General features: G+C 34.8%; 1 protein-coding gene across 1 annotated transcript in view; it reads right to left on the reverse strand.

Moving 5' to 3' along the window:
• Nucleotides 1–13,754, reverse strand: part of LOC136029559 (protein PALS1-like) — a gene marked incomplete in the record, with an annotated part of 254,054 nt that overhangs the window by 9,022 nt on the left and 231,278 nt on the right. Inside the window, 1 exon segment of the mRNA XM_065708038.1 lies at nucleotides 8,956–9,051. Coding sequence (XP_065564110.1) covers nucleotides 8,956–9,051 — 96 coding nt within the window.

The raw sequence follows: 13,754 nt of genomic DNA on the forward strand, positions 1-13,754 counted from the left end.
TAGGTTGGCTGCTGCATCGTAATTTCAACAAGAATTTTTTTTGAAACGCCAAGTGGTATCGACATTGACAACGGCAAAATTTATTAAGTAAAGACATGTGTGGTGAATTAAATTTTCTTTTGGCAATTTAAGGCAACTTGAAACTTACCTGCCTATTGTACTAGCTTGTCCAAGTTTTATTTAAGCTCAAACAAAACAAAACTGCATCAAATGCTGAATAACTTAAATCCGTCCAATCTGACTTGTAAATAGCCATATTTGTCATGTAGCATACATGCTGCTAGTTGCAACTTATAAGCCATATAAGCTTATATAACATTAAAAGCTGCTAGTTGCAACTTATAAGCCATTATAAGCTTATATGACATTAAGAGCTGCCAGTTGCAACTTATAAGACATATAAGCTTATATAACATTAAAAGCTGCTAGTTGCAACTTATAAGCCATTGTAAGCTTATATAACATTAAAAGCTGCTAGCTGCAACTTATAAACCATATAAACTTACATAGCATTAAAAACTGCTAGTTGCAACTTATAAGCCATATAAGCTTATATAACATTAAAAGCAGCTAGTTGCAACTTAAGCCATATAAGCTTATATAACATTAAAAGCTGCTACCTGCAACTTATAAACCATATGAACTTACATAACATTAAAAGCTGCTAGTTGCAACTTATAATCCATATAAGCTTATATAACATTAAAAGCAGCTAGTTGCAACTTAAGCCATTATAAGCTTATATAACATTAAAAGCTGCTAGTTGCAACTTATTATTGTCGACTCTCGCTAATTCGAATTTCACGGGACCAAGATTTCTCTTCGAGTTACGTATAGTTCGACTTATGCATAGTTCGAGCTATAAAAGTCATTCTACATAAAAATTCGCCTTATAAAGGTAACGAGCTATAGAAGCAAGCCAAATGAATATTCGAGTTACAGAGGTAAAAAATTGCGAAATTTACTCCCTACAGCCACTACAAAGTTAAGAATAACTTTATCAGTGTATTATAGACTTGACTATCAAGAACTGACTTTCAAATGCCAAGACATGAGTTTTAAATGTCAATAATAAATTTAGTTTGCTAGGAGATAGACACCTGAACATTAACAGAATCTGATACAAAAATATATTAAAAGAATTAACATTTCGAATTATGCATGGTTTTTTACTCGACTTAGATAAGTTTTACCAAGAGGACTGAAAATAATTCGAGATATCGAGGATTTCGAGTTATCAAGAGCCAATTGTAATATATCAAACAGTTCGTGGTAACGAACTGTAGTAAGGAGCGACCCGGCTCAATAGTAACACAAACTCTAAAAATTGAAATTTTGACATTAATAGCTACACCAAAAGAATCGCATTTGAATGCTGATTTTAAATATATAAGTTTAATCAAGTCTAGTCTTACCCATCAAAAGTTAAAAGCCTGAGAAAATTTGCCTTATTTTTGAAAATAGGGGAAAACAACCCTTAAAAGTCACAGAATCTTAACGAAAATCATAACATCAGATTCAGCGTATCAGAGAACCCTATTGTAAAAGTTTCAAAGCTCCTATCTACAAAATGTGGGATTTTGTATTTTTTGCCAAAAGGCAGATCACGGATGCGTGTTCATTTGTTTGTTTGTCTTTTTTTCCCCAGGGGTGATCGTATCGACCCGGTGGTCCTACAATCTTGCGAGAGGTCTCATTCTAACGGAAATGAAAAGTTCTAGTGCCCTTTTTAAGTGACCGAAAAATTGGAGGGCACCTAGGCCCCCTCCCACGCTAATTATTTTCCCAAAGTCACCAGATCAAAATTCTGCGATAGCCATTTTATTCAGCGTAGTCAAAAAAACTTATAACTATGTCTTTGGAGACGACTTACTCCCCCACAGTCCCCGTGGGAGGTGCCACAAGTTACAAACATTGACCAGTGCTTACATATAGTAATGGTTATTTGGAGGTGTATAGACGTTTTCAGGGGGATTTTTAGGTTGGGGGGAGTTGAGAAGAGGGGGATATGTTGGGGGAACTTTCCTTGGAGGAATTTGTCATGGGGGAAGAAAATTTTCATGAAGGAAGCGCAGGATTATCAAGCATTATTTAACAAAATACAATGAAAAAATAAATACGAAAAAGTTTTTTTCAACTGAAAGTAAGGAGAAGCATTAAAATTTAAAACGAACCGAAATTATTACGCATATGATGGGCTCACCTCCTCCTAATACCTCGCTCTTTTTAAAGCTAAAGTATTTTTAGTAATTTCTACTATTTATTCTATGGCTTTTGTGTATCAGGGGTCATTCTTAAGAAATTGGAACAAAATTTAAGCTTTAGTGTAAAGATCGAGATTCTGACGAGGGGGTAAACCCCTTCATATACGTAATAAAAACATGAAAATACAGAAGTTCGCTACGTAAGCTAATTTGTAAGTTACATATATCTTTTACTAACAAAAACATTCGTAAAAAAATTAAAAGTTCTAGTTACCTTTTTAAGTAACCAAAATCGGAGGGCAACTAGGCCTCCTCCCCCGCTCCTTTTTTTCTCAAAATCATCAATCAAAACTATGAGTAAGCCATTTAGCAAAAATAATAAATATGCAAATTTCGTTTTAATTATTCATCTCCGGAGAGCCAAAATCAAAACATGCATTGATTCAAAATTCAGAAATTAAATAAAAAAACAAGTTTTTTTAACGGAAAGTAAGGAGCGGCATTAAAACTTAAAACGAACAGAAATTACTTCGTATATGAAAGGAGTTGCTTCCTCATCAACACCCCGGTCTTTACGCTAAAGTTTTTTACTATCTTAAAAAGTAGAGTTAAGAGAAAGAATCAGACTTTAGCGTAAAGAGCGGGGCGTTGATGAGGAAGCATCTACTTTCATATACGAAGTAAGATCTGTTCGTTTTAAGTTTTAATGTCGCTCCTTACTTTCCGTTAAAAAAAACTTGTTTTTTTTTTTATTTAATCAACTAGAACAAGTGGACAGTGTATTTGTCTACACGAACACTGGTGAGATCGTGTGTTCAATCTTTTGCATGTTAACATCTCAAATTGAAGGACTCTAATACAGTAGTACAATTTCACCAGAATCCTTGGGGGGGGGGGGGATTTTTCCAAATCAAGTGCAATGAGCCATATAGAACTATAAAGGTAAAAAGATACGTAAAAGAAGCTAACCCGTTTTTGTCGATGCTAGAATTATGTAGACTTAAATAAGTTTATACTTGAATACTTGCCTATTTTTGGAAGAGACTTTAATTTGAAACAAAACGACAACTTCAGAGAGTCGAGAAAAAATAAGGTTTGAAAATCCTATTACCACTGCCAATTATTTCGAGCAAAGCTTGCTTAGTTATACAGTCGAGAGCAATTGAATTTACAACCAGGGGTTTCAATCCGCTCTAAGAAACCAACTTTGATAATGTACAGACGATATGATATTTCTTGTAGATGTATAAATTGGTCATTTAAGTAAAAGTGTAGCTATTTTTTCAGCGTCCTAGCACAATTATTAGGCAATTTTTTTTTTTGAATTGTTGCTTTTACAAGATCTAACAAACTCTGTTAACTAACACTTAACGAATTTCTCTAGCAAATCGCAGTACAGGCAAGTGCGCATGTGCTTTAGTTTTTCTTGCATTTTGCTGATGGCTACTGGCTACATACCCAAAATATTAGCAGGAATTCGTTCACCTTTCACCAGCGCTTTCAGTATCCTTAATTTTTTTTTTTAGTTTTTCTCGAATTTCCAAAAATAAAAAATTACTTCCGAAGCATCTCTGAAATAATGTTCGTAAATACACGAACGTTGAAACTTTATAAATCGCTCTGGGGAGATTTCGGAGAATCCGATTTACTTTCGGATGAATCTGGGGGTATTGAAAAAAGTGCCTTTCACTGAGTTGAAATTTTGACATTATTCCATGGTATTGTATAATGGAGGTCCAATTTTGTTAACTAACGAAAAAGGTAAGACAAACACCGTTGAGTTGGCAATTAAATTTGTAAACTTTAGACAAATTTTGCAATCTAGCTAATTTTCTACCATTAGCTGAATTCAATTTGACTTTTGTTAACTAGTTATAAACCTTATATGTGAAGACCTACTTGAGCTTTGATCTTTAAGTTCGCAAGTAATTACTTTAAAATACTAAAACGAAGACTTTCGTGTTTAAAAGAAAAAGAACATTTTTAATCATTTCCGGCGAAAAATAAAATAAAATCTCACTCTGTCTAACGAAAAAGCAAATAATGAATAATGTATTACATTACCAAACCTCCACACAGGGGGAAGGGACAAGTCCCCAGATCCATTAACTGTCAGATATTCTCCTCCAACAAATGGAATTTTGTAAAAAAAAACATTAAAGTTAATAAAAACCCTGGCAATTTCCCGAAAATAAAATCTTTTGCTTGAAAGAAATTTTGGTCCAATTACCCCTTCCCAATCCCTAGATATAGTAAACTCAGGTTTTTGGGCCAAACGACAGAGGCTTGTCAATGTTTCCTCTGAGGAACCCCTCTCCCATATCCTGGCATGCATGTAATTCTTAGAAGAGGTAAATAGGGTTTGGCTAAGGCCTATGGAAATGCCGTGATTATCACGTGATTCGCTCGACAGTTTTTTGTTTAATTAGTTTAAGGCTGTGATTAAGTAAACTTGAAAACAGCGAGGTTCAAAACTGAAGTTAGGGTAGCCTTCTGTTTCTCAATTCTCTAAAAACCGTCGATTGTCAAAAACCCTTCAAATAGCACTTATTCATTGACGGAAATAGCAGGTTAATTATACCAGCTTGTCAATATGGTCTCTAGGGGTGTTATCGGCGATCTGAAACGATTCGTTCTGGCAAAAAACTTATACATCGAAAAAATGGTTGCAATCATCTTACAGGATACTGTCTTCTGCTCATGATAATATCGATTTTGTTCTAAAAGCAATATCCTTCACAGAGTACACTTGTGAAAAAGAGCTAGACATTTTCTAAGATTTCTAAGCAATTAGAGGAAATAGAGCAAAATCCTAGCAAACATTTTGTAGCATCTTCAAGAAGCTACGGCCTGACATTAAAAGCGGTATCTTCCACCAATGAATATTTGAGTACTTTTTAAATATAAATTTTCAATTTTGACATGGGATTTTCGAGTTCCACCAGTTCACTTAATCACGGCCTTAACAATTTTAATATTCCTTAAGAATGAATAAATTCCTTTGTAGAAGATACCAAAAATATCACATGTATTGAGTTGGAAATTTGAACATAAAACAAAGAATTACTCACTAATTTTTGTACATGGTTCATACAGTATTGATACTAACATGGATTGCAGATACGCTATAAGTAAACAGTCTAGGGAGGGGGAGGGGTGTAGGGGGCCTGATTGGGCAAAAAAGCAAAATAGAGCAGATAATGAAAAATTTACCACAATACGTGTCTCTGGATACATACTATGAATATAAAATTTTCGGATAGAAATACACTCCCCCATTAAAGAGTTTGTTTAAAGTAGAACATTAAAATTAACTTTTCGTAACGAGCCAAAAAAGAGACATGTCCTGTTGGGGTAGTTAAGTTGCCAACTCTAATTTGAATTTATTATCCCAAAGTTACAAGAAAGCAGACCATTTGTTATTTTGTATCAAAAATAAAATTTACGAGAAGATTCGTTTGTTTGTTTTAAAAACTTGGTCATGCTGAGCTTTCCTAGTTTCCTAGAAAATTTTGGTGATTTCTTAGGAAACTTTGGGAAAAATTTCCTCCAAAAAGAATCCCATTTTTCACGAGGAGTCATCGTGCTTTTATATCTCCTAAAATTAGTAAGGAAGAGTAGCCTTAAAAATACAATTTATTCCTCAAAGCCTCCCCACTTTTACATAGAGTTTCATGTGTCTATTTTTCTTTAAACCTGATCAGTTTACAGTTTTTTAAGTGTGAAAATTTAGTAAAGCAACCACCCCAAAAAATGCAACTCTTTCATATTTTTTTAAAGGATACCATTTTTACGAGGAGATTTGTGTGTTTATATCTTTCTGAAGTCTGGCCAGAATCCATTGGTTGCATATCCAGATGGGCATTAAAGTTTTTATGCTTTATAGTGTCTGACAATCTATTTTTTCTCGTAACTGAGATTGGAGCTATTTAAAGATTAAATTATGAACATGATGCTTCCGTTGAGAATATGATAAGGTTGTTCTTATGGAGGAGGAACTTTCCTACTTGTTTCATATAAATGCTATTTAAATAATGTACTTATTTAAGACTTGACTTGACTTAAGTCCCGTCCGGCCTTTGTGGCTGTATTTGGGCTTCTTCTCTTCTGAGCAAATGATGAATGTGGCGACGGTAGTTCGATCTATCTGGCGCTAGACGAAGTAGCTGGGGGAGGTTACCGGCCGAGAAGTTGTCGGTTCATCTCTTACGAGGTCGGCCTCTAGGGCGCGTGCCGTGAACCCGTCCTTCGAATGTGATTTTTGGAAGCTGGTTGGCCGGCATCCACTGGATACACAAAACACAAAACAGAAAGCTTTCGCTTATCGCTCAATCATGCTACTTCCGCAGAGAATGTGCCAATGTTGTTCTTATGCAGGGTGAGTTTTCCTACTAGTTTTATATCTGAATTGTTTGCATAAATTTCAAATATAAACATTGAACATAACGATTTGTCCCTCGCTGAGATTTTCTTTGACGGAAGACAGCAAATTTTGTCGCGGTACATTGCTAAAACTAGAATCCTACTTTTCTAAATTGTTATTTTCTTATTAATTCGGTCTCTTTCCTATTTTGATAAGGGGCTTTTTTTTGCATTCCGTAAAATGGCAACAAAGCAAAAAATGTCAACAAAGTGGCCCTAAGAGTATACTTTTTTTGTTCGTTTTGAGAATTTGAACCTCAAAATATTTGGCAACAAAGTTTAACTCACTAAAAAAAAGAGGCTAAATAAATTAAAAGGCTTGAGACTGCGCAGGATTTCGACTCTTGTTGATAGAAGAGCATCGCCAAGTGCCGAAACGAGTGTTGATAGGCGAATTCAGACAATTGACACTGGACCTATTAGGAGTTTCAGAAACTCACACACCCCAGGGGTAGAAAGCCTGAAATTACGTGATATGGAAATTATTTACTCAGGCTAGAAGGATGGGGTATATAGACAGGGAGTAGGGCTCATGATGAATAAGGAAGCTGTTAATTTTTGTTTAGGCTGGGAAGGTATTAATAATAAATATTAACTGCTCATTTTTAGACTAAAAAGTTCAAGGTATCAGTTACAGTAGTATATGCTTCTGTAGAACTGACTGACGGATATACCAGTAACTCAGATGAATATTTACTTACCAGGTAGAAATATGGTGTTTTTATTATGACATTTTAGTACCCAGGCCGGTTGAAAAAGGGATAGATGGCATCCTAGCCTAGGTAAATCTGGTGTAGGAAAAGAAAACAGTAATGACTCCAGACTGCAGCAAATTTTTAGGTATATCAATCTAGTTATAGCAAATATGGTGCTTCGTTATAAAATGGCCCATAAGTTAACATGGTATTCACGTGATGGTTAAGACAGCAAACGTTAGTTGATTATGTTATTGCAAAATACTAAATACTTATGGATCAATACAAAATACTAGGATAAATAGAAGTACTGTTATTGATGATAAAAACAAATATCACCATCTAGTAGAGTCTAGGGTTAATATACAGCTGAAATTTCAGAAGGATAACTACCTCTCGGAAAAGTTATGATGTTAGTTGACTCCAGGATGAAAATTTGAGAGAAACTTTCAAGGAAAGCTGAATATCTGAAGCTGAATGAGGCTTTCCAGGAAAGCTGAATGAATGCTGTAGACAAAGTTATACGTGAAGAAGAGTGCAGTTTTAGAAAAGGTAAAGGATGTATTCAACCAAATTTTTGCTCTTAGGTTAATAATTGAGAAGTCCCTGAGTTATCAAACATCCTTAGTCCTCACTTCTATAGATTATGAGCAAGCGTTCAATTCTGTTGATAGAAGAGCTTAGTGAAGATTTTATCCTTCAATAGTGTACCAGAGAAACATATTTGAGTTAACATATGTACGAGAATAACACTGCTGCGGTTAAGGTAGGGCATGAGGTTAGCAGCTGGTTTCGTATTAAACCAGGAGTTAAGCAGGGTGTGTTCCATCACCTTTTGTATGTATTATTTTGATGGATATTAACTTAAGGAGCACAGGAAAGGCAATTGGAGACCACAGAATCCAACGTGGAGAAAAAATCTCCTGGACTTAGATTATGCTGATGATTTAAGCATCTTTAGGGAGCTAGAATAGGTTTAACAATTAATGTTAAGAAGACTGAGTCACTACGGCTAGGAAGATGAAAAGGTGACATTGGGTAACGACAAGATTGACCAGGTGGACAGTTTCACTTGCCTTGGTAGTATTATTAGTAAAGACGTTGGGAGCAGTAAAGATGTTAGAAGTAGAATAGCCTAGGCTCAGGGTATTTTTTTCACAGTTAAAAGAAAGTTTGGAAGAATAGGAAGACAAGTCTGCAAACCAAAAGTAGAATTTTGGAAACTACAGTGATGACAGTGGTCAAATATGGCTCTGAAACATAGGTACTCAATAAAACAGATGAAGATTTGCTAGATGTTCTCCAGAGAAATTACCTTCGGATTGTTCTGTGTACCCGGCTGATTGATTCTGTGTACCCGGCTGATTTCAAACAGTAGTGTGTACGAAAAATGTGGTTCAGTCCCACTTCCTAGGGCTCCAATGAAAGAAAAGTTGAGATGGCTAGGGCACGTTTTGCGGATGAAGGATGACAGATTGTCCTTTTCAGCCTACCGTCTAGGACTAAACGGAAAGCAGGTCGTCCGCGGTTGAGGCGGGAGGATATATAAAGACAGTACTGTCTTGAGTTGTTAATAGTAGTAGTAAATAAAGCAAAAAGTAAAACAAGATGTTAAATAAAGAAGTAATACTAACCTGATATTTTTTAATCCGTTCAAGTTGCTGTTTAGAAGGTTGTTCCGTCATTTCTATCGTTTGGGCCTGAGGTAGTTGATTTGTTTTTGAGGGAACCTGTAAAAAAAAAAATTCATCGTGACTAGCTTTGGTAGATAAATATAGAAGTATATGGTCATCAAAAAAATGGTTTCCGTTTTACGATTTGAACGTTTAACGATTAAATAAGGGATGTATTCCAAATTAAAAAAAAAAAAATAATGCAAGAAACATAATTTATCTTATTATATTTCAAACTGGATGCTACATAAGGATTATTTTAGTAAATTATTTTATATTAAATTATTTTAATAAATGTTTGTTTTGCGTATTTTACTGATTTCATTATCTTTTCACTTGCCCGGCAAAATCGTTTAATTCAGTTACGAAACAAAATTAACTTTTGCTAATATTTTTTAAAGTTATTATTAAATTTTGCTTCACATTGGGCTTACGAAAAAATGAACTACTTTTGCGAAATGAGTACAATGAGTAAATTGTATATACTTCTTCAAACAACAAATTCTCCTTGTTTCGCGCGCAAGCCCAGATCTAACAATATTAAAACCAATAAAACGAATAAAAGTTCAGGTTAGATATAAATAAAATAGAAAAAACCTTTAATTGACCTATAAATTTTAATAAACCAAAATCGACTTTAAATTGGGAATTTTCAAGTGCTACTATCATTTGAGGAAATTGGGTAGCTTTGGGAGTTTCCTCTGGTCCTACCCGCTTTGATTGAAAACCTAGCCAACACGGGGATGTAAAATTTCAATTTCTTTTCAAACAAATTTCATAACCAAACCGCAGATTCTCAATATCTTTCGATGGTAACTAGTCCCACGAGAGAATTCACTAATGGACTCTTTTGTTTTTGAGCCAGTTAGCCGACGCTGAAGCTCGCAAAATGATTTTAAGATATCGAATCCCCTTAAAGGTGTTGATATTCCCAATATCAGCACAACTATCCTCTTTCAAAACCCTGTATCTAGAGAAAAATTCAATTTTGAGTTAACGGTTGAAATTCTCCTAACATCGACACGGCGAGTACAATGTCGCAGTCAGAATTTTCCGATTTGTCATACTTTAAAAGTTCGAACAAGCATCTATATGGGTAAATTAAGATTTTCTCACTTTCCAAAAACCAAAACCTAATATTGCGAAAAAAAAACTATGATTACAAAATCACAAATCTAATTCGAAAAGAGAACAGAGAAGCAAGGACGAGAAAAAAGAGACAATTTCTGCAGTTACAGAAACAAAAGTAAAATTCATATTTTGGTATTTTCCAAAAAACTTGAAAAATACAGATACCGGATCTTGGCAGAGAATAACCCTACGTGTTTCACTTCCTACAAAGTTCCTGGTTGCAATGAAACTTTCCTATCCTTGACGCAACCACTATCTTCAAATCGTTTCATCCCCAACTAAAACCACCATTTTTTATAATTTTAGAATAAGAAGACTAGAATCACTGAAATAACGCCCATATTACAGTATGCTAATTAAATTCTAGAACGTTAAATATCTCTGATTTTAAGATGACCAACTTGTTAATCCTCCTCCCTCCCCCACAAAAAACAAGAGAAAATGAGGAATCTTTCTACTAGAGAACAAAATAGCGGAAGTGCAGTTATTCGGCAACGACTTCCGCTAGGTAGGCTTTGTTGAAATAAAGACCATTAAAAAAAAATGTTAAATTACAAGAAATAGCAAAAACTGATAAGAAAACGAGAAAAAATAGGTTCAATTTCCCACCGAGTTTCTTTTGTGTTATTTCTCTCATTTTTGTGCTATTAATTTTTTTTAAACATTTCTATTGCACTAAAGACCGGCACTTTTTCTATTTTTTTTTTAGTAAATATTATTTTTGATCAGTTTATGCTGACCGGTCAATTTCTATTGACTTTCTAAATATTCACCAAAAAAAATTATCAATAAGTCAACAACAAAAAATGTCAATCATGTTGACAGATAATAAGCTTATTTTACAACCTCATTGATCAAAGCAAAGATTAATTACCAAAGAGGTTCTACCATCTACAAGGTGCCACAATAGAAAATAATCTTGGTAGTAACGCTAGTGACCACCTAGTAAAGGCTAGTGCTTGTTCCATTTTAAGTGAAATTTAAAGATTTTCCAAATTAAAATTTCAGTTCAAGCATGAGAAGCTGAAAGCAGTTTTGCAAATACGATGGTGATTGTGTATTTGTGGTTTCTATGGTGATTATGAAATTTCTTTGACGGAAAAAATCAATTCTTTTATATCGCTAATAAAGCACCAGGACGCATCAATTATTTATCCACCTTTTAAGTCTGTTCAAGTTGATAGGAAGATACAATTGTTCGTAAGTGGACTGTATTAAAAAGCCATCAAAATCGGATGTTTCATAAATTGGTATTAAAAGCAAGAGCTGAGGCCATACTGGGTTTACATGAAAGGATAGTGAGCAACACCTTTACGAAAAATAGAATTTTTTGTGTCGTTGATGGCACAGTGGGTTGATCTCGGCTTGACAATACGGTTTTAAGGGCTCGGTCCCAGCTGCGTTAGGGTTACACATGGACCTTTGTAGACAAAAAGCATCGGTAATACATAGACAAACTATTATGGAAAGTCAAATGACACTAAAAATAAAGGAAACGCAGAAAAGATTTCACTTTCTCAGAAAAAAGTGAATAAAGAAACTCAGATTTCACTTTTACCCAAGGGATTTTCGATTTCAGAAATGGCATTCTACATGTCATGTTTACCATGCCTGACACGAGGTGCGTCATACGGGGCGTGAAAGGGGGGAGGGGGTCAAAATATGTCACGCGCCGCAATACAAAGGCACCCAGAAATGTACACCAAGCGATGGAGAGTGAAAAGCCCCTTATTTTTATCATACGTATGAACTTGTCGGGGGAGCTTAAAAATATGTCAGAGTATGCAGGAAATTACCGTCTCAAAATTTTCAGGGTGGAGCACTGGTTCAAATGCCGTACCTGAACGACGTTGACTGAAAACAAATAGGCCTACTCTTATAACTAAGATCCAATAGTCATCTGATAAACGAATAATTTAATGATTCGTGATAAGAATTAAGAACTTATATTCAAACATGATTGGGGCTAAAAATAACTCAATGGTTCTGAAACTGTGGGACGCGTACTCCTTGGGGGTGCGCACAAATTTTTAGGGGGTACGCGGCCGTCCAACAAAAACCTTTAACTCTAGGATTGGCAATCTTATTTATATTTTAGCTTTAGTTTACTTAGAACCGGTAACTGAGAAGGGGTACCTAAAATGTTTTGTAGGTAAAACGGGGTACAGTATCTAAATAAGTTCCATCGAACTACCAATTTAGATAACTTGGATCTAAATGTAAATAATCCCTATTGTAAATAATTTTAACAATATAAATGAATGATTTCGGGGTCACTTTATAGCTAGCAAGCGAATAAATAAATCTTTTCTTACGCAATATTTTACAAAGGAATAGCAAACAAAATAAAAAAAGTAAATCCCAAAATATGTGACAACAAGGACAAAAAGGAAGCAAAAGTGACACTGCTTTCTAATATAACGACGGATTCGACAAAGTGTCCGTTAACAATCCCAAAATATGGACAAGGACAAAGTGGATGCAATAGCGACACTGCTTTCTAATATAACGGCGGATTGTTTCTTTTATTCAAGTGTTATTTGCTTAGCTTTTATCTCTATGAAAGGCGCACAAAGGCTTACGTCTCGTCTATAGCAATTCCAGCAACGAGTCCAACAACTTTTTTATTCAATCCTTTTTTCTTTAATTCTTTTCTATGGATGCACCTTTCAAATGTTACTCCTATAGTGAGTAGAGCAGTGGGCTCAGGATCTTTTCGTTCTGGCTCAAGAGGTCAGGAAATATTTGTTAATTAATTTCTTTTTTGTTCAATTCTTTTCTGTGTTAAGAGCATATAAAACTCACTTCTAAAGTATGTTGAGCAATGAGCTTAGACGTTTGTGTTTAATGTTTAATTTTTTATCCACAAACAGCTCAATTTGAGACAAACCTTGGAAGAAGAATAATTAATGATTAATAAATTTCCAATCATTGTTATATTTAGCTCTGGTCTATACAAAGAGCGCATTAAAGTTATTTCTAGGACAAGTTGAGCACTGAGTTTATGAGGCTTTCACTAGACCTGGCTGATTGGTGTATGAAAACCTATAATTAGAAGAACAGAAAAATAAGAACCAATTAAGCAAAAGTCTGTTAATGAGAAAAAGAAAAATCATTGTGAACAAAGTTGATAGGTCGGCGATAAAAATAGTCTAAAAAGAACATTAGCGTAAGCAATCAATCTAATCTCCCTTGAAGTCATCAGAAAACATTTATGCCCAAATAAATATAAACAAACGCATAATAGATCCTACCTTACATTGATTATTAGGAATTCGAAGGTTCAATGTTGCATGCAATGTCAAAGCAGAAGAAACGGCCTCAAACCAAAGAATGTTCAACGTTATCCAACGGAATATAAGACACAAAGACAGCGAGTCTAAACAATTTGGGGCCTAGATCTGGAGAATTTCCTAAGCAAATTCTTTCTTCCCGCCACGTTCCCGGAATAGAACTACACTAAATTTCCTCCGTTGAATCCTAGTTGAGAGTCAACTTTTTCCCATCAAGATTGGAAGTACTCTCTCTTTCCCGATATACGATACAAAACACAAGAAAATTTTTTTTCTCTCTCTCTTTCAATCGGGAAAGCGGAAGATTTATGGGAAGACCAATTAAGCGTGGCGTCC

The sequence above is a fragment of the Artemia franciscana genome, chromosome 7, assembly GCF_032884065.1.
Source record: "Artemia franciscana chromosome 7, ASM3288406v1, whole genome shotgun sequence".
Lineage (NCBI taxonomy): Eukaryota > Metazoa > Arthropoda > Branchiopoda > Anostraca > Artemiidae > Artemia > Artemia franciscana.